Source organism: Caretta caretta, chromosome 4, assembly GCF_965140235.1.
Source record: "Caretta caretta isolate rCarCar2 chromosome 4, rCarCar1.hap1, whole genome shotgun sequence".
Taxonomy (NCBI): domain Eukaryota; kingdom Metazoa; phylum Chordata; order Testudines; family Cheloniidae; genus Caretta; species Caretta caretta.
The window spans coordinates 110,671,842-110,694,463 of record NC_134209.1 but is presented as its reverse complement, the minus strand read 5'-3'; the positions used below and the strand labels follow the sequence as shown (position 1 = coordinate 110,694,463).

At 39.7% G+C, this 22,622-nt stretch overlaps 1 protein-coding gene across 4 annotated transcripts in view; it reads right to left on the bottom strand.

Moving 5' to 3' along the window:
- ARAP2 (ArfGAP with RhoGAP domain, ankyrin repeat and PH domain 2) overlaps positions 1 to 22,622 on the bottom strand; it is a 199,352-nt gene that overhangs the window by 161,163 nt on the left and 15,567 nt on the right. For all 4 annotated transcript variants that reach the window (XM_075127981.1, XM_048848599.2, XM_048848598.2 and 1 more), the window contains exons 3-6: positions 10,311 to 10,381; positions 6,497 to 6,576; positions 2,218 to 2,306; positions 997 to 1,359 (exon numbers count right to left, since the gene is read on the bottom strand). In XM_075127981.1, the coding sequence (XP_074984082.1) occupies positions 997 to 1,359; positions 2,218 to 2,306; positions 6,497 to 6,576; positions 10,311 to 10,381 (603 nt within the window). The remainder of the gene's footprint in view (positions 1 to 996; positions 1,360 to 2,217; positions 2,307 to 6,496; positions 6,577 to 10,310; positions 10,382 to 22,622) is intronic.

Genomic DNA, 22,622 nt, shown 5'->3' with positions numbered 1-22,622 from the left:
AGTTCAGAAGAGAGATACAAGAATGATCAGAGGTCTGGAAAACCTGCCTTAAAGTGAATAACTAAAGAAGTTTAATGTGTTTATCTTACTGAAGAGAAGGTTAAGAAGTGACCTGATTAGAGTCTACAAGTACATACATGGGAAAAAGCTAGCTGACAGCAGATGGCTCTTTAATATAGCATAAAAAGGAAAAAGATCCAATGATTCAAAAAATAAACCTAGTCAAATTCATATTAAAAAAGCTGCAAATTTTTACAGGATAATTAACTATTGGAACACTTTAACTAGGATATAGTGGATTCTCCAACCTTTATGGTCTTTAAATCAAGACTAGATGTCTTTCTAAAAAACATGCTGTAGCTCAAAGAAGTTATGGGCTTCAGGTGATGGATGATGTTCTTTTGTGCCTGCTTCGCAGAAGGTTAGACTAGAAAATAAATTGTGGCTCCTGAACTTTAAAAAAAAAAAAAATTAAAAAAAGTCTATGAATCAGATCAGAAGATAGGGCAGCACTGGAACCAAAAAGCCTGAGAAACTCAGCAATGCCTCCAGTCTAGGAAGCGATTTTTATATGTACCTACAACAAATCTGGTAAATGGAATCTTACAACATCAGAGTCCATTGTATTTCTGATTGTGGTCCAAAGAAGAACTTTTCTAAAAAGTTTCAGGATAAGACACAATAACAATTTATAGCAGAATTCACAACTTGTAATTCATAAGTGCTTGCTAACTGTTTCATTAAAAACTTATCTTTCCTTAAGTGCACCTATTAAATAATCTCTGGAATGAGCAACATTACTTCGAAAATTGAAAAGAATTCAAAAGAAAAAACCTACACCATATTTATTACTATTGTTCCCTCTGTTCCCCAATAAACCCTACTTTTTCCCAAAAGAAAATAATTACCCACTATTTGGACTATAGACTAATATAACTAATTTTCATAACATGCAAATATAAGATGTATTAAATAATAATAGAAAATACTACATACCCCTGAGGTGACAGTTTATCCAACCACCCTGCTTTAACCTTCTTTAATGATGATCCATAAAAACAGGCATAGGGTGTTATTGAATCATTCGAGGTGATAGTTTGGTTATCACCGAATGACTGAAAATAAATAGATTGTTTAACAGAGTGTTCCAGATTTCTGCTTTGGTTCGTACTAGGGAATGAAGAATACTTTTTGGCTTTATGTTTTTTTGTTCTTAAATATGGAGAACATTCTTCCACAGTAGTATATTCAGATTCACTAGCAAGCTGTTCTGGTAACATAAATTTATCCTCTTGAGATATCAATTCATTTTTCACACGGTCCTCAGATGATGCTTTTCCTTTCTGGATATTAAATACACTAGAAGAAAACAACAGAATTTTACTCTTGGTTTATTAAATAAGTACATTGCATAAATAAAACTGTAGTAATAATAATAATCGTGAACAGTCATTCTAAATTGCTATGAGGTTAGAGACCTTACACTGAAACAAACCACATTTATTGTAATTGTGACCAAGAATGAATCCTACCATGCCCTATATTTAGCAGTGACACAACAGTTATTGGTTCATTAGGAGATCTGAATGACTTCCTGAGGTCTCTTCCAACTCTAATCTCCTACAATTCTATGACTTTTTCAGAACTTCAAAGGGAATTCATTGTCCCCAGCATACTGGACCCATTCTTGTCTTTGGGGTTGTGGCCTGGTCTCTGTTTCCAAGTGAGACCAGGTCAACCCTTTAAAATCCTCAATGGGGAAATTTGCATAAGTGGACAGCTCCCATATGTTGCAGATTGGGGCTGGAGTGCCAGGTAAGTATCACAGCCCCACCCCAAGAGTAAGTACTGGTGTTGTTGGGTAAGAAGGGGAGATGACGGTAGCATGCAGGCAACGGCCCCCTAGAAGATATCTAAGATAAAGTTCACAATTTCCCTGGTCTGATGGGAGGGACCACCAGTAGAACAAGGTGATACAAACAACATCAATCCAAGTCTGAACAAAAGTTCAGGAACCTGGGGGCAGATGTTCCCAGATTGTCACAGAATACAACCTCAGACTGATGCTAGAGAGGGGTCAGATCGCCATAAATATATTATGCCATTCTGATTGTGATCCCAGAGGTGCAAGTCAACCATTTTTACTGTATTTCAATAAAAAAGTTGATGACAGGTGCGAGAATAGGTTTAAACTTGTCCTTAATTCATAAGTAATACCGTGATTTATCATGAAGACAATGCTCTTCAGTCACTTCTTTATCTTCCATTTTTTCTTCAAAAGCCAAGAATTCATTTCCACAGATTTCCTGGAAAGAAAAAATTAATTAGAGAGACATGCATTTGGTTTGGATTGCTACATGACCTACATGACATGCAACCTTTTTGCAACTATAAAATCAGGAACACAACACCCCACAGTAGTAAAGGTGCCACTATGACATTTAAGCACTTCTTAGTATACGAAATAAGCACAGCTGATCTCAAATACTTGAAATAATCTGGTCTTTATTTGGAAGCAAGTATTTCACAAATTTTCACTTTTCCCTATTTAAAAAACAAACTTCAGCTAAATATTTATTGGGCAGCCTCCAAAGACAATACATTTAATCCACATACATAAGAGAAAAAATGCAATCCCAAAAAATTGACAAAAAAATTGATTATCTTGAAATATAACCAACAATATCTTTTCTGCAATAACATTTTCTATGGTTAATGTCACAAGTTTAACTGTCATGTATTGCTTAACTGCGTGTATGATTTTGTATCTTTGGCCTATCTTTCATGACAGAAGTTGTTCTCTAAATGCAAAATTGCATTAGTGTACTGTCAAGAAGAGGCTGCTCAGTTAAAGAAAGAAAGGGAAGCAATGCTATTTTCAGATTCCTGCAGTAATACTGAACACAGCTATACTACATATACCTAGTGTGTTCTCTCTAAATTTTTCTAGCTAAATGTTTAGCTTATTACTGTTTGTTGTGAAATGTATACCGCAAAACATTCAAGATGTACAACATATGAGCATTAACATTGCTCTAGGAACATTTGCATTTCCAAAAGCTGATCTGACAACTTTATTACATTAGGATAGCTTTAACATTCAGTTTTCTTGTGTTTCCCACGTCCTTTGGAACACAAAGAAACAAACCCCACAACATGCTCCTGATTTATGACGGAAGCATATAAATGAACCCATTTAAGCTTCGAAGTGCACTCATATCCAGCTAAATGGCGGTGGAAAGGAAGGGTTTAGTTTCCAGCATTACTGTTGTTGGGGGCTTTTGGAGAAGCTTTACATCAAACATAGATTTGAAGGCTGTATCTCGACAACAGAAAGAGACAGGACAACCATAAACTGAGCAAGTGCAGAGTGCACCAGCATACATATAACTGACTCCTCAGATTGGATGCCAATTAAAAGCTAGCTTCTAAAACAAGATTGTTTGAATTGTATTATAGTTTAATCCAGGGGTCGGCAACCTGCAGCATGTGAGCTGATTTTTCGTGGCACTCTGCTGCCAGCCGGGGTCCCAGCTGCCGGCCCCGCTCAGCCCACTGCCTGCCTGGATGGACGGAACCCCAGGCTGGCAGCGGACTGAGCTGCTCAGCTCGCTACCAGTCTGGGGTTCCGGCCCCTGCCAGCCGGGGTCCCGGCCACCAGCCCCGCTTAGCCCGCTGCCGGCCTGGGGTTCCGTCCATCTAGGCAGGCAGTGGGCTGAGCAGGGCCGGTGGCCGGGACCCCGGCTGGCAGGGGCCGGGACCCCAGACTGGCAGCTAGCTGAGCAGCTCAGTCCGCTGCCAGCCTGGGGTTCCATCTGCCACCCCCCGCTGCCAGTCTGGGGTTCCATCTGCCACCCCCCCGCTGCCAGTCTGGGGTTCCAGCCGCCGGTCCCTGGCACACGAAACCTTAAATTACAGTAAATAAATGAAGACTTGGCACACCACTTCTCAAAGGTTGCCAACCCCTGGTTTAATAAATACATAAAACCATTTCTTGCTCAGGCAGCTTCTCAGACGTCTCCAATCCAATCTGCTGCCTTCCCTCCTGGTTTAACTCAGGCAGGTTTTCTTCATATCCCCAGTCAATCTTCAGGGCAGATAGCCACATGAATTCCCAGTTCCCTCATGTTGACTCATCTCTCAGCTGTAACTCCTTAATGGTTTTCCCACACATAGTGGAAGGGGAGAGCAAGAAGCTTAAAAAGTCATTTGTGTGACTTCTTGCCCTTCCCACTTGGGGCAAATAGCACATGACCTTATCTTCAGTTCATGTAAATATAGATATAGTTATATACTTGCAGAGGTATTATTAACCATAAGACATTTTTTCCAGACTTTGAATCATGTGACTTTTTCTTGCATCTTGTCCAATTTTTCAACATCCTTTTTAAAATGTTAACACCAGAACTGTCCACATAATTCCAGTACCACTCTCACGAGGGCCATACACTGAGGTAAAATAATTACCTTGTTCCTACTCCTTATCTGTACATCCAGGGGTCACATTAGCCCTTTGTGCCACAGCACCACACTGGAAGCTCATGTTCCATTGCTTGTCCACTATGAGCCCTAAATCATTTTCAGAGTCACTACTTTCCAGGACACAGTACCCATTCTGTAGGTGTGGCCTGCATTCCTTGTTCTTAGATATATAACCTTACATTTGGTTGAACTAAGGCAGATTTTGTTTGAACTCGCCCAGTTTACCAAGAGATCCACATTGCCCTTTGTAGGACAGTGTTCTTCATTGCAAGGCCCGTGAGCCAGTGGCAGCTCCCATTGACCCTAAGTGCAGCTTGTTAAGTTCCCTCTAAGCTGAGGGGCCATACAGCAGGCTATAAATAGCCATTCAGCAGCTCTAAAGGGCCACGCAGCAGAGACCTCGAGAGGAGGGAGGTGGGTGAGAACTGGGGAGGGGAGCAAGTTGGGGCTGCTGTGGGACTCTCCCCCTGCCCCAGAGCTCCCTGCTGGCAAGGGGGGAGAGAGAGCCCCTTCCCCTGGAGCTAGGTGCAGCCAGCAGGGAGAGGGCTGGGGGGAGTCCTCTGGCCCCAGCCCCGGGGCAGCCTGCCTGCACCCCAAACTCCTCATCCCCAACCTCACCCAGAACCCGCACCCCCCAGCCAGAGCCCTCACCCATTCCCCACATCTCAACACTCTGCCCCTGCCCTGAGCCCCCTCCCACACGCCAAACCCCTCATCCCCAGCTCCAACCAAGAGCCCTCACCCCCAGCCAGAGGGTTGAAAAGAAAACAGGAAAAAATTGACCAACCAACATTCAGACTGCCTTACTAGGATTGCGATGACCGATTACAAATACTGCATGAACAAAGTCAAGGAGGAACAGGCACACTTTCAGTCATCCAGTTTTTGAAGTAAGGTTTGCATTATTCTACTCTTAAAAAGTTGACTTGCCTTTTTAATTCCATACATTTTCCTGGTTATTATTTTATAAAAAGGAGTATCATTTTATTGCACAAGTAGACTTTTGGTTTAGTTACACAAATGGCTCTGTAACATTACATCATTAAGGAGTAGTAAGCAATGTGTTAATTTAGTAGTTGATGTGGCTCTCACATTGAAGGTTTTTTGCCAAAGTGGCCCCCAATTCAAAAACAGCGAAGAGCACGGATGTAGAATAATGTCGTCATCATTATTTACCACTCCACCAAAATTTGCAAGTGAGGCAAAGATTATCAGCAGTGATATTATATTTCTAGATCCTTGTTGAAAACGTTGAACAGCATTGGCGCCTAGTCTAAACCCTGCAGAACCCCACCTGAAATACCTCCATTCAATGGGGATACCCATTGACAACAACATTTGACTCCCCTATGAAAAGGCGCAGATGAATAAGAGGGGACGACAGAAGTATAAGGAAAAATTAATTCAGAGAAGGGAATTCAGATGCTACTATTTACCCTTTTGCATATTACAAGAACAGACAGTGAAAATCAAAAAAGCAACAAGTTTTAATACTGATCCAAGGAAATATTTTTATATGACATAATTGATCAGTGGACCTCATTCCCACAATATCTCGCTGAAGACAAGAGCATCCAAAGAAGGATTAGACATTTGATAATGAGAATACCTATAGTTACTTGAGATATTAGGACAGCTTCAAGCTTCAATGTGTATGCCAACTGGTTGTGATGAGTTAGAAACTTCTACTGGGGCAGGTTATTCTATAAATATCTGTTGCCAGATTTCTTGCATCTTCCTCTAAAGCATCTGGTACTGGCAACAGAGAATAGATTAGACGAACCACCAGTCTGATCTGGTATGACTTTCCTTATGTACTCCATGCAATGGCCTACTACTGCTGAAAGACAAAGTGCATCTCATTCTTCACTAAATCAAAGTTACTAGTCCATGAAATATTTGTAGTAGAAATAATTGATGAAATAGTGTGTGCGTGCACATTCACACAGTAGGGAGGGTGAGCAACAAATAACATACTGCACTACAGTATTTACACTGAGACCTTTCAATTTACCTTGGCATCTGCAGGGCTGTTGAAAAGAAAAGTTTCCCCATACGGAGAGATGACAGATGGCTTTTCCTCACTGGAGGTTTCTTTAAAGAAAAAAAAGGAAGTTGTATCAATAAGAAATTAGTACTGTACTTCAAATCTGTACGGGATAGTGCTGTACCTTCAATACGTTTTCTGATTACACTGTAGAAAGAGTAAATGTTTTTTATTTGAATGGATTGGTCCTACAAGAAAACTTGCACTGATTTGTTTTTTAAGTAGATTTAGTTGTTTCAGTGCAAGTGTGTCTGTGGACACTCATGCCTCTTCATAATAAAAATGGCTAAAGTAAACTTAGCCACAATTAGTTTGTTACTAATTTTAGCCCAGTCAACTTTAGTCATTTTATTCTGAAGTAGGGGAGAGAGAGTTTCCATATACTCATTCACACCAAACAATGAAGTCTGTTTTAAAATGCACCTTTTGTTATTTCAGAGCAGGTACGTGTGTTGATCTGCTTTATGTAGTATTCTGGACTAACTTATCTGAAAATTAGGGTGAAGGCAATGTTCAGTTTGTTCCACTACGCTCTGCAGTCTCTTCTGATCTTCACACCCAAGCCCCACTATTGAATAGAGGAGTTTCTTGGGGAAAAAAGGTTAAAAGATTTTAAGCATCTTAAAACTGAAACGGTTTTTAGGATACTTAATTTCTACTTGTGCTACATTTAAGAAACAAAACAAAAAAAATATACAAAAGTTTGTGTGTTGTACCCATGATTTGTAAGAGTTTATTCTTTACAGAAAAAGGGAATGAAGATGCTTCATTTCCTTAGAAGTTCTATCCTACAGACTATCAGTTAATTGTTCTAAAGAATGAGAACATTTTTCCTGCCCCTTGTTGAAATCCAGCATCTCAATTTTTTTTCTCCAAGTTATTTCTGTCTTTACCATCTTCTTCTGACTTATTCTACTGTCTCACTATCAATGACATTTGGACATATCAGTTTTAAAGTATCTGTTAAACTGCGTTTAGACTCTCTAGTTTTCAGCCAGTAGCCCTTTTTTCTGCTCCCTCATTTTCTGGCAAAGGCACATTTCAGCACAATGTTTAGGTTCCAGTTCATTGTGATCTGTTTGCTTGCAATGAATATGTCTGAACTTGCACAGAAATTGTTTTCAGTGAGTTAAATGAACTTGTTTATAAGCGACTGAGCAACATTGCTAACCTGTTCCTGTGTTAACACTAGAAATTTTTCTTCTTATTATTTCCTCAAGATCCTATAGAACTTAATGACTAATTAAATGGTATTAGGTTATTTGGGTTAGACATGAACTCTTTGCATACATTTTTCATCTAAGATAATTTCTTCTCACAAATATCCACTTGAGAGTTTAGTAAAATACATAGAAATCCAAGGATTAGGCAAGTAAAAGTGGATGGAGGAAGAAAAAAAAGGAAAAAAAAACCTTCCTAACTTCCCTTTATTTAAAAGCTAATAGTTTATTTAAAAAAAAAAAAAAACAACATAAAACTGGGGCTGTCAAGCAGTTTAAAAATTTGCTATTAATCACATGATTAAAAAAATTAATCGCGATTAATCGCACTGTTAACAATAATAGAATACCAATTATTTAAATATTTTTGGATGTTTTCTACATTTTCAAATATATTGATTTCAATTACAACACAGAAAACAAAGTGTACAGTGCTCACTTTATATTTATTTTTGATTACAAATATTTGCACTGTAAAAACCCAAAAGAAATAGTATATTTCAATTCACCTAATACAAGTACTGTAGTGCAATCTCTTTATAATGAAAGTTGAACTTACAGATGTAGAATTATATGCAGAAAATAACTGCATTCAAAAAGAAAACAAACAATGTAAATCTTTAGAAGCTACAAGTCAACTCAGTCCTACTTCAGCCAGTTGCTCAGACAAACAAGTTTGGTTAAAATGTACAGGTGATAATGCTGCCCACGTCCTGTTTACAATGTCACCTGAAAGTGAGAACAGGCATTCACACAGCACTGTTGTAACTGGCATCACAAGATATTTATGTGCCAGATGCGCTGAAGACAGGGGTGAAAGTAAAATTCCACACTTACCGGTATGGGGGCCAGCTCCGGCCCTTGGAAGGGGCGGGGCCTCAGGTGGAAGGGGCAGAGATGCGGGTCAGCAACCCCCAGCCAGCCCATCCACACCTCCTGGCCCACGCCACCCAGGGCTCCGGTGGTGGTTTAAAGGGCCCGGGGCCCTGGCCACTGCTGTAGCAGCAGCAGCCAGAGCCCAGGGCCGTTTTAAACTGTGGCCCTGGGACAGCTGCTCCTTTTCCTCCCCTCCCTGACTTCGGTGGCCCCAGGGGGGTTGGGGGGGAAAAGGGGCAACAACATTGAAGCGCTGCAACAGCAGCACTTTAAGCAGGGTCCTTTGCCGCAGCAGCACTTTAACGTCACCTGAGCACGGGCTGGTACTGCCAGCCACTTTTTAAGCGGTATGCCGTACCGGCCCGTACTGGCTTATTTTCACCCCTGGCTGAAAATTCATATGTCCCTTCATGTTTCAACCACCATTCCAGAAGACATGCGTCCATGCTAATGACGGATTCTGCTCAGTAACGATCGAAAGCAGTGCAGACCAATGCGTGTTCATTTTCATCATCTCAGTCAGATTCCACCAGTAGAAGGTTCATTTTCTTTTTTGGTGGTTCGGGTTCTGTAGTTTCCGCTTTGGGGCATTGCTCTTTTAAGACTTCTGAAAGCATGCTCCACACCTCATCCCTCTCAGATTTCGGAAGGCACTTCAGATTCTTATTGGGTTGAGTGCCCTATCTATCCTTAGAAATCTCACATTGGTACCTTCTTTGCGTTTTGTCAAATCTGCAGTGAAAGTGTTCTTAAAACAAACATGTGCTAGGTCATCATCCAAGATGGCTATATCATGAAACATGGCAGAATGCGGGTAAAACAGAAGAGGAGACATAAAATTCTCCCCCAAGGAGTTCCGTCACAAATTGTATTACCACATTATTTTATTAACAAGCATCATCAGCATGGAAGCACATCGTCTGGAATGGTGGCCAAAGCATGAAGGGGCATATGAAAGTTTAGCATATCTGGCACATAAATACCTTGCAACGCCAGCTACAAAAGTGCCATACGAATGCCTGTTCTCACTTTCAGGTGACATTGTAAATAAGAAGCAGTCAGCATTATCTCCCGTAAATGCAAACAAACTTGTTTGTCTTAGAGATTGGCTGAATATGAAGTAAGACTGAGTGGACTTGTAGGCTCTAAAGTTTTACATTCTTTTGTTTCTGAGTGCATTTATGTAACAAAAAAATCTACATTTGTAAGTTACACTTTCACGAAAAAGATTGCACTACAGTACTTGTATGAGGTGAACTGAAATACACTATTTCCTTTATCAATTTTACAGTGTAAATATTAGTAATAAATAATATAAAGTGAGCACTTACACTTTGTATTCTGTGTTGTAATAGAAATCAATATATTTGAAAATGCAGAAAAACATCCAAAAATATTTAATAAATTTCAATTGGTATTCTATTGTTTAACAGTGCTATTAATCGTGATTAATTTTTTTAATCGCAGTAAATTTTTTTGAATTAATCGCATGAGTTAACTATGATTAATTGACAGTCCTACATAAAAACATATGGTAAAATATAGATATGGTTATTTGTTTGGGATTATATTTATCTTTCCTTCCCAGATTTTCCTATAATAATTCAATATCAATTTCTGGTAAGTTATTTAAATGGGATCTGTTCTCTCAATTTAAAATATAAATATCACAGCATTCAACTCACTTTTCTGTGAAGTTGGACTCCCAGGACAAGAAATATTTAAAACATCCACATTTCTTCTTTCCTGCAGAGAACTTGAAACAAACAAAGAAGGTGAGTAATGTTTGTTAAAGTGTACATAACTTCCATGTAGCAACATAATATGCAGGTTAAACCATGCCAACCAGTTGTGTGTTCTTAATTCTAATTCTAAGTCTTGGGGGGAAAAATAACCAGAACAATACAAAAATTAAAAACAACTCAGACTCCCTCTCTGTATATATCATACTGAATACTTTATTGAGCCTAGCATAAGCCTTACTTTTTTCAGTTTGGCCTTATTAAATTGTCCAGTTAGAATTCTGTACTTTTTTCAAATATTGACTATTTAAGTAATAGTGTATTAGGGTCCTCATCCTGTACCATTACAGTCTGTAGAAGCTTTGTCATGGACTTCAATGAGCACAGGATAAGCCCAAGAAGAGAGCGTCATCTCCAGCCAAGTATTTTTCAGAGAAAGACTAACAACTTAGCCTTACATAAAAATTAATGGACACTACATGATACAGAGGAAGTAGGATCCCATGCTCTGAGCTGCTGAAAGGATTTTGCTCAAATGCAGTGAGTTCAAAAGGTAATTTTCTTTTCCAGGAAGTTTTGCATTTGAAGACAGAGTTATAAATTAAACTGTTTTGCAATCAAAAGATAGCAATAGCTATCCGTAACCACTGTAATAAAATGCTTGTGACTGCCATTTCAGATTTCCTACAAGATTATAGTTTCATATGCATCTACATTACTGTACACGGTAATATTTACTACTGTGCTGTCCTATGAATACTTGAATGCAGATTTTTAGATGTGGATATATAGTCGTCTTTGTACTGCTAAAGCCAAGCATTTTCAATATTGCTGAATTATCTGTATGAATGCCATTAATCCCCATTTGAATTTGCTTAGGGGCAGTTTCTAAAAAACCCTGTATTAGAAAACTGTGGTTGTTCTTTCATATTGGTGAAGACAGGAAGCTCTCCATCAGCATTGCAATCTCTACCACTAATTTGCTCTGTGACCTTGTAAAAATCAGTGTCTCTTTCCTTTTATTTCCTCATCTGTAAAAATGATAATATGGTTCCTTATTTAGCCTTTTTAAAATGCACAAAATTTAAGCATTACACGAACATTCTCAGACCAACATCTTTCATCCCAAAGCCATAAAGATCAATATTTTTACCAAGTATGCCAAAACAGGAAATTTCTGGTTTACAGCTCTCCATCACATTTATCAAAGTCCGATTACTTATGCCGTCTATATTCGTAACTTCCACAACGTTGGTTCATCAAGAAGTCAAAGCTGAATTATTTCCTCTTATGGGCCAACTGCTAACTGTGACACAGATGATATTTGTATCAAATTATGAACTCTATTTTGTATTGTGTGTTGAACACATGTCCAAACTTGCCTAAGGTAACCCAGGAATAGTGCTTGACACCTTATTGAAGGACTACCATCAAGATGGCAATCTGAAACTATGGACTGTGAATGACACACCTACTGGTCCACCTTCATGGAACAATGGTTTTCTATGCAGCTGGTGCCAGCATGACAGTGGGAGCAGGCCAAAACATCTCAGGAGGAACAAATGGCAAGCAAACAGACTACTTAAGAGTAACGTGATGCTTTAAGCTGTAAACATGATCCATAGGAGAGAGAACATAAGAGGGACTCTGTACAGCGTGGAATGCAGACAAACCTTCGACTCACAAAAGGAATGAGATCAGACATGGGGAAGGGACATCTCAGGACTTTTGTTATTTTTAAAAGAGCTGTAACTCTCAAATCCTTTTAAGAATAAAAAGTTACTGTGATTAAGAAATTATTTTGCTAAGCCTAAATTCTTTGCTTTTCTGCCACATTGTTCCTGAAAAGATTAAACTAGAAGCCCAGAGCACCCACAGATTCAGCAGAGCTCTTGGGCACTCAAAGTCTGAGGCACTGGTTTAACTTCTAGGGCGGCAGTCTCAAGTTGCAAAGAAAGGCACAAACAAGGGGGTTTGAGCTTGCAGTCTGCCTGACAGGCCCAGAGCTAGGAACAATGAGTAGACTCTGCCTAGCAATATAGAAGCATATGTAAACCTGTAATTGCAAGAGATTGCAGCTGCCATACAGTGGGATACTGGACCAGGATGTAACACTATCATCCACCTTTGAGACAGTAATGTGTCAAAATGATAGTCTATCCCAAATTCTTATACCCTTTTAAATTTTCAAAACAAGACCTTAGAGATTTTCATGTTGAAAAGGCAGCTCCATCATGCAGAAGTGTCAAAACATTCACCTGCAGTCACAAGATCCAGTGAGACTTGGCATGCCTTGGAAATTGCTAGTTATTTTGTTGTTAATTTACTCTGCTAAAAAACACTCCCTTATAGTTCTTTACAGACTCTTCCTTTTTAGGGCAGATTTACCTAATTTCAACATAAGGTTTTCTATCAAAAGCTGTATCTAGTACAGTAAATCATTTTCAATATATTGATCTCAGTTCCTCATCCTCAGGTGATTTATGATGAATGGCTGAGAACAGCTAATTGTTGTAGACTAGAACATAAGTTACAAAATGAAAAGGACCAAACAATATCACAGTTCTACTAAATTATCCCTATATTTCATAGTTTTGAAAAAGAAAGATATGGAGATCAAAATCCCAGGCTCACAGTTTAAATTCTAACAATCAAACAGGGACCAGGGCAGGAACACGGTAAGGAAAGGTAAGGACACAGCCTAATGGCATGTTTACACTGCATGTTTTTTACAGTGATGTGTAGAGTACATATACAGCTACCTCCCCTCTCCCCGCCCCAGAGCGGGTATCAATAGCAGTGTAGACGGTGAGGCACAGTTCAGGCAAATAGAATAAAGTAATGCCTGAAGCCTTTGTATATACCCACTTGGCTCTGTATTCACCCAAGCAGTGCCTCCCCTCTACACTGCTATTTTTAGCAGTTTAGCATCCCAATGCTGGAATCTTTCTATGCCACAGGGAAAGGCTCTGCCACCAGGGAGCCACGGAAGCCTTTTCCCACTACCTCCCCCCACCAAAGCCATTCAATGCCACACGTAGCTACATTCCACAGTGTGGACGCGGTTCACTTTTCGCTGCGGCATGTATCTACACATGCCCTATACACCGCCACTACTAATGTGCAGTATAGACACAACCTATTGGTCTTCTCAGTCCACCTATCCCATCTGCTGAGCAATGCTCCTAATACCATGCAGTACTTTGCTTCAGTTCTATGTCAATATTTATTTCTTTGGGAATTAATCTGCCCATTAACCTTAATGACTACCATAACATTTTGTACCTATTACGCTTTCTGTGATAAGAAGTTTCTTATCTATATTTAAGAATAACTTGCTAACATTTTTATTAGAAGAATTATATTCTCAAGCCTACAAAAATTTAAAAAGGAAAACAAATTTGTAAAATTTAGGCCCAAAAATTATATTTAGTAAAAACAAAGTTTAATAAAATCAAAGGTCAATTTTACACTTGTTAAATACTTCATTCAATCCTACCTTAGTATTTTCCAGGTATACAATTTAAAGTGTCAGTCACCCGGTCTTATAGTTTTTTTAAAAAGGCTAAGAAGAATCTGTGCATTTCTTCTATCGTTTACCACTAAAATACAAGATTTCTCTGGCAAATTCCGGTAAATTATTTGTTCTGGTACAGTTTACACTGCATCAAGGTAACAGTGTTGTACTGAAAAGTATGTTAGAGTTGTAAGCTGTCGCTTGAAAGGTCAAGAGGGATCCTGGTCCTGCTAGCATCTAGGGGCCTGTGTAGGAAAACATGTGGTCTGGATCTTGTGTCGTCAGTCTGCAAACAGTAAGCTCATAGTAAGGTGGGGTGAGATGTGCCTTTCTATTTAAGGGAGTAACCTGCTTTTGTCTCTCTCTGTCTTGGGGTTCTTGTGTGTTATCGTTCTGAATTCTAAGAAATAAGCATTACCTTCCAGGAAGATTATTTATGCTTTCATCTAACTTCTCTCTGTTTATTCCATGAACATAACAGTAACAGACAAAAATCTTTAAGCCTTACAGAAGATTGGTTTCAAAAAACTCTGATATGAACCTCTCTTCAACACATTTCCTTCACAACTTAAGACTGCAAAACGTACATGGTATAGTCTGAATTTAAGTGTTACTGATAACCACGCTGATTAAATGGAAATAGATAAACACTCTTCTGAACTGAAAGTCATTTTTCTACAATGTCTAAAACAGTGAGTGACTGGTTTGACTTGAGAGAGGGAAGGAGGAAAGATTTAGAAATGAGTAAACACACACTCAGCAATGGCAATGACTCATTGTTCCTACCTACATTTAGTTGTTAGTGGCACCCTATCATATTCAAAATATAGTTTCCTTTACTTGAATTTCTTTCTATGGCAGGAAATGGCTGCAAAATGTCTCCAAAATCTTTTTTGATTGTTTCAGATAAGGACACCCACTGGTAAGCAAACGATGGGCCTTTAGTCAAGTATCAGAAATAAGATTTGGAAACAGAATCTTGAAAATCTCCGTTTATATCAAGTAAGAATTAGCTCAAGAATGTCTAGCTAGTGCCAGAACAAACACATTTATTTACTCTGACTTAATGAATACCTGTTTGACAAATAACTTGGAAACAGGTGTGATATGACACACTAGATGTTTGCTAATACACAATTACTAGATGAAATGCATTCTAGAACTGGGAAGACAAAACACTGCAGCCTGTTTTGGGTTAGATAAAAAGTTGAGAACTCTTATTTTAGGATTTAGTTCTACTTCACATCTTTCCTCTGAATAATTAAGGTACAGTACTGACTCTCCAGACAGACTGGTACTTTTTCTGATTGGTAGATTACTTGAGTTACCTTCTAACAGACAGATGATTGCAAATCCATGTTGTTGCACCAGTTTCACACTGGTTTAACTGGCACTGCATTGGTGTATCATTGTAGCACATCAGGTACAATAGCTTCCAATACCGAGAGATACAAGACATAATGCGGGGTGCCTGTTCTTCCTCAGCCTCTTTCCCCTCTAATGCTCTACTGCTGATTGGATAGGAAAGAGCTGCCCTTCCCCTTAAGCAAAGGGAGGAGTAAAGGGCTATTCTGTCTCTCCTGCTACAGCCTGCAACACTATTCGCCCTGGGAGACAGCGATTAGAGCAGTGGTCCACAAACTGTGGGGCATGCCCCCACATGGGGGTACAGAGGAACATTCAAGGGGGCGCGAAGTGGGGCCTGGCCAGACCCCCTGCGGTGTGGGGACAGAGCACCGCCCCCAGCCCAGCTCCACTGCATCCCCAGCCCAGCTCCAGACCCAGCCTCAGCTCCACTCCGCCCCTGCTCTGCCCCTATCCAAGCTCTGCCCTCACTCAGCTCTGCCTATAGCCGAAGCCCCTACCCCATCCCAGTTCTGTCCCCAGCTCCAATGGTATGGTAACATACAAAAGCCAGTAGGAGAACACTTCAATCTCCCTGGACATTCTATAACTGATTTAAAAGTACCCATCCTTCAACAAAAAAACTTCAAAAACAGACTTCAAAGAGAAACTGCAGAGCTACACTTCATTTTCAAACTTAACATCATTAATTTGGGCTTGAACAGGGACTGGGAGTGGCTGGCTCACTACAAAAGCAATTTTCCCCTCTCTTGGTATTGACACCTCCTTATCAATTATTGGGGGTGGATCACATCCACCCTGACTGAACTGGCCTTGTCATCACTGGTTCTCCACTTGTAAGGTAACTCCCTTCTCTTCATGTGCCAATATATTTATGCCTGTATCTGTTATTTTTATTCCAGGCATCTGAAGAAGTGGGGTTTTTTTACTCACGAAAGCTTATGCCCAAATAAATCTGTTAGTCTTTAAGGTGCCACCGGACTCCTCCTTGTTTTTGCGGATACAGACTAACACGGCTACTCCTCACTTGACAGAATTGTTTGATTCACTGCATACCTGGGAATAAAACCTTTATACTAAACACCATCTAAAAACCTACATGCACCATATATTTATATAGACTCTCTTACGACCACAGTCCTAACATATGTACTTCTGAGGAACAGGAAAACTAAAACATTTAAAACTTCTAAAGCTTGTCACGTTGTGGTAAAGACTGATACATTATTTTATGGCAGAGGAGAGCCAGGAGCACAGAGAAGCACATGTAATTGCAAGGGAGGTAAGTGCTTTATTAGTAACAACAAGGTATGACACAGTCACAGCACTACTGCTCAGTGTCAGGAGAGCCACAGTATTAACTTTTTGTGCTGGAAGGCACTTAAGAGAGGCTAAAATAGCAATTCTGTCCATAAAAATGTCATGACTGAAGTCCGCCCAGGTCTAGAAGCAAGTGCTGAGTCTCCCAGGGGAAAGCTGGATTTCTACCCTTGTGTGAAAACCCTATAGGATGCAATAAGAACAAAGCCAATATTGTTCAATAGCAATTAGGAAGGAATGCTTTTTTAATAACATTCCAAGGAGAGATATGAATGTCACTAAACTTAAGACTGCATCCAGTTGCCATTTTAATCATCCTATTACTTTGACTTTAAAAATTGCTGAGCAAAGGAAAATGGTTCTGTGAAGTCTGATGTCTGTTTTAAAATTCTGACTTAACATTTGTCTCCCTCCAAAACAGCTTACTACCACCCCTTCAGGATTTTCACACAGTTATAAACTGGTACATGATATTTTAGGGAGATCAATTTGAAGAAACTAGGCTATGGCTAAGCAAATAAAAATGGTTGGTAATGTAGCGTCTAATTTGGGCCTCAATCCTACATCAGTGGAAGGTTGTGCTTTGGGAAGGGAGGAGCTACTTCAGTGTGAGCACAATGGGGCACTTCATGTGCAATATGTTCCCTTCTATCATTGCAGGTGAGAGTCAAGAGCTGGTTATAGCTTAGAGAGGGGACAAGGGTATTTTTATAATAGTTCTCTCTCTTTTCCTCAATACCCCCATTTTTGGAGCTGAAACACTAGATTCCCATCTCAGCTCCGCAGGAGCGTTTTATCATCATGGAGTGGGAACAACTATTCCAAAGTTAAGGTTAACATAAAACATGCCCATTTTGAATTTGATTCACTTTAAATTATAAAAAGTGTGTGTTAAATTTTTTAATCCAAAATTTCCACAACCTAAAACATTTTAATATTTTTTAAAGATATGGGCAAAGTTTCTTTTCTTCAATAAATACATACAAGTGGCTCTTTGGTATAATTTGATACAAAGTACCAAATGTTTCTTTGAGTCTCTCAATCTGCCCAATGACACCACATTTCATAAAAACAGCCATACTGGGTCAGACCAATGGTCCATTTAGCCCAGTAGCCCGTCTTCCGACAAAGTGGCCAATGCCAGCTGCTTCAGAGGGAATGAACAGAACAGGTAATCATCAAGTGATCCATCCCATGTCGCCCATTCCCAGCATCAGGCAAACAAAGGCTAGGGACACCACCCCTACCCATCCTGGCTAATAGCCATTGATGGACCTATCCTCCATGAACTTATCTAGTTCTTTTTTGAACCCAGTTATAGTTTTGGCCTTCACAACATCCTCTGGCAAAGAGTTCAATAGGTTGACTGTGTGGTGTGTGAAGAAACACTTCCTTTTGTTCGTTTAAGCCTGCTGCCTATTAAATTAATTTGCTCACCCCTAGTCCTTGTGTAATGAGGAGTAAATAATACTTCCTTGTTTACTTTCTCCATACCAGTCATGATTTTATAGACCTCTATCATATCACTCCTTAGTTGTCTTTTTTCCAAGCTGAAAAGTCCCTGTCTTATTAATTTCTCCTCATATGGAAGCTGTTCCATGCCCCTAATCATTTTTGTTGCTCCTCTCTGTACCTTTTCTAATTCCAATATATCTTTTTTGAGATGGGGTGACCACATCTGCATGCAGTATTCAAGGTGTGGGCGTACCATGGATTTATATAGAGGCAATATGATATTTTCTGTCTTATTTATCTATCCCTTTCTTAACACTTCCCAACATTCTGTTAGCTTTTTTGACTGCTGCTGCACACATTGAGTGGATGTTTTCAGAGAACTATCCACAGTGACTCCAAGATCTCTCTCGAGTGGTAACAGCTAATTTAGACCCCATCATTTTATATGTATAGTTGCGATTGTGTTTTCCAAGGTGCATTACTTTGCATTTATCAACATTTAATTTCATCTGCCATTTTGTTGCCAAGTCACCCAGTTTTGTGAGGTCCCTTTGTAGCTCTTCACAGTCTGCTTTGGACTTAGCTATCTTAAGTAGTTTTGTATCATCTGCAAATGTTGCCACCCCACCGTTTACCAGTTTTCCACATCATTTATGAATATGTTGACAGTACTTGTCCCAGTACAGACCCGTGGGGGACACCACTATTTACCTCTCTCCATTATGAAAACTGACCATTTATTCCTACCCTTTCTTTCCTATATTTTAATCAGTTACTGATCCAGGAGAGGCCTTTCCCTCTTATCCCATGACAGCTTACTTTACTTAAGAGCCTTTGGTGAGGGACCTTGTCAAAGGCTTTCTGAAAATCTAAGAACACTATATCCACTGGATCTCCCTTGTCCACAGGCTTATTGACCGCCTCAGAAGAATTCCAGTAGATTGATAAGGCATGATTTCCCTTTACAAAAACCATGTTGACTTTTCCTCAACAAATCGTGTTCATTTATGCGTCTGATAATTCTGTTCTTTACTATAGTTTCAACCAATTTGCCCAGTACAGAAATTAGGCTTACTGGCCTGTAATTGTTGCGATTGCCTCTGAAGCCTTTTTAAAAAATTGGTGTCATATTAGCTATCCTCCAGTCATATGGTACAGAAGCTGGTTTAAATGATATGTTACAGACTACAGTTAGTAGTTCTATAATTTCACATTCGAGTTCCTTCAGAACTCTTGGGTGAATACCATCCAGTCCTGGGACTTATTACTGTTTAATTAATCAATTTGTTCCAAAACCTCCTCTAATGACACCTCAATCTGGGATAGTTCCTCAGATTTGTCACCTACAAAAAATGGCTCAGGTTTGGGAATCTCCCTCACACCCTCAGCCGTGAAGACCAATGCAAAGAATTAATTTAGTTTTCTGCAATGGCCTTATCCCCTTTGAGTGCTCCTTTAGCGTCTCAATTATCCAGGGGCCCCACTGGTTGTTTAGCAGGCTTCCTGCTTCTCATGTACTTAAAAAAAAATTGCTATTACTTTTTGAGTCCTGGTCTAGCTGTTCAAATTCTTTTTTGGCCTTCCTAATTATATTTTTGCACGTCACTTGCCAGAGTTTATGCTCCTTTCTCTTTTCCTCAATAGGATTTAAATTCCACTTTTTAAAGGATGCCTTTTAGCTTCTAACTGCTTCTTTTACATTGTTGTTTAGCCACAGTGGCACTTTTTTGTTCCTTTATGTTTTTTAATTTGAGGTATACATTTAATTTGAGCCTCTATTGGGGAGGCTTTCAAAAAGTTGCCATGCAGCTGATAGGAATTTCACTTTTGGCACTGTGCCTTTTAATTTCTGTTTAACAAACTTCCTCATTTTTGTGTAATTCCCTTTTCTGAAATTAAATGCTACCGTGGTAGAATGCTGTCGTGCCCCCTCCACGCCCCCCAACACACACGCACAGATGTATTATGGTCACTATTACCAAGCAGTTCAGCAATATTCACCTCTTGCATTAGATCCTGTGTTCCATTTGGGACTAAATCAAGAACTGCCTCTCCTCTTCTGGGTTCAAGGACTAGCTGCTCCAAGAAGCAGTCATTTAAGGTGTCAAGAAACTTTCTCTCTGCATCCTATCCTGAGGTGGCATGTACCCAGTCAATATGGGGATAGTTGAAATCCCCCATTATTATTGAGGTTTTTTTATTTTTATAGCCTCTCTAATCTCCATGAATGTTTCCATCCTGGTCAGGTGGTTAGTAGTATATCCCTACTGCTACATTCTTATTATTAGAGCATGGAATTACTATTCATAGAGATTCTATGGTACAGTTTGATTCATTTAAGATTTTTACTTCATTTGACTCTATGCTTTCTTTCACATATAGTGCCACTTCCGTTCCAGCACAACCTACTTGGTTCAACTTCCATCTTTTCATATGCCGTGTATTTAAACCTCTACTGTATTTTCCATTCCATGCATCTATGAAGTGGGTTTTAGCCCACAAAAGCTTATGCCAAAATAAATTTGTTAGTCTCTAAGGTGCCACAAGGACTCCTCGTTGGTTTTGGTGATACAGACTAACACGGCTACCACTCTGAAACCTTTCATTTGACTGTTTCTCATCAGTTCCTACCCATATTTTATCATCTTCCATCCTCTCCTCCTTACTATGATACAGAGAATCTCCATTAATAGATCCTCCCCTAAGATCTCTGTCCAAACCACTGCACCTGTCGGCTTTCCCCCAGCCCTTAGTTTAAAAACTGCTCTACAACCTTTTTAATTTTACATGCCAGCAATCCGGTTCCATTTTGTTTTAGGTGGAGATCATCCTTCCTGTATAGGCTCCCCCTTTCCCAAAAGGTTCCCCAGTTTCTAATAAATCTAAACACCTCTTACCTACACCATCGTCTCATCCACGCATTGAGACCCTGCAGTTCGGCCTCTCTAACTGGCTCTGCATGTGCAACTGGCAGCGTTTTAGAGAATGCTACCAAGGAGATCCTGGACTTCAGTCTCTTACCTAGCAGCCTAAATTTGGCTTTCAGGACCTCTCTCCTATCCTTCCCTATGATATTGGTACCTATATGTACCACGACTACTGGCTCCTCCCCAGCGCTACACGTAAGTCTGTCTAGATATCTTGAGAGTCCCGCAACCTTCGCACCCTGCAGGCAAGTCACCATGTGGTTCTCTAGGTGATCGTAAACTCACCTATGTTTCTAATGATCAAGTCGCCCATTACTAATACCTGTCTCTTCCTAATAACTGGAGTTCCCTCCCCCTGAAATGCTATTCTCTTGCACTGAGGATACCTTTCATCACCGTATGTTTAAAAACAAGTATTAGCTCAATAAGCTCAACATTAGCTCAATAAGCCAGATGTAGTTTAAGAACAGAAATATTAAAGTATTTAAAAAAATAAATCTGTACTCAGCTCAACTGTGAATGAGGTAATGTTCTCCCACTTTTGTAATCTGCTTTGAGACATACAATACAAAAGCACTAGATAAGTGCCTAATTACACTGAGCACATTTGACAGATGGGGTAACTAGCGGACAGAGAGGTTCAGGGATACTGCAGAGAGGTAACATGGCCTTAGCTAAGTTTAGGCCTTGACTATCAAACCACCAGCTTTTCGAAATCAGGACAAATTTGTAGAAACACTATTTTTAATAATGCAGCTAGCTGACATGCTGATAACACAACTCTGACAGCTTGTCAGTGTGGTCTTCAACTCTAGCAAATAACCCCAACTGTAGTCAGCCCTGTCCTTGTTTACACAGGCCATAAAGCTGGGGCCAACAGCCTACTGGTAAACGTATCATTAAAAAGAGAGTGTTTAAATCATAGTTTCATAATGTAGACAAACCTCAAGGGATTAAGGTTCTGGGCCTCGGTTTGATCTTCAATTTGCTATTGCCTTTTAGCAAAACAATAATACTTTTTATCAAATGAAACTAAATACAACTCTTTTACCAACAGAGCCATTTTGAAAGATGAAACTTATCTAGGCACATTTATAAACTGACTCAATGCAAGTTCCCCTATCTTATACCGTCAGAAGTTGTTTTTCCTACTAAACTACACACAATTCTGTTTCTTGAGAATATGGTATAAGGACAGCTGGTAGCGTAACGCCGACAGACCCCGGTTGTCAGCGTGTGGGATAGAAGCTGGGGCCTCTGGAACTTGGTACATGAGTTAAAAGCCAACTGTCTGTTAGGTAAGGCTGTAGAGCAGATTTTCTCTCTCTCTCTCTCTCTCTCTCAGTGGTCTTGGTGCCACTAGATGGAGCAGAACACCACACCCAGGATGTGTGTGGGTTACAGTAGCAACATCTTTATTTAGGTTGCCTAACACTTCGCATTATGAAGACACTTGCAGACTTTGAGAAACTCACACCTCCATTGTTTGCAACACGCTTTTGAAATTTGGCAGTGGGAAAGACCTCTGGCTAGAAAAGTGCCTTTTCTTTGAACAGTGATATTCCATTCAGGGTTTGGTGAGAAACGGTTAGAAAAGAGTCACTTCCCCTTCTCTCACTTGCCTTCCACCTGGAAAAAAATTGGTAGAATGCCAAAATCGTAACAAACAGA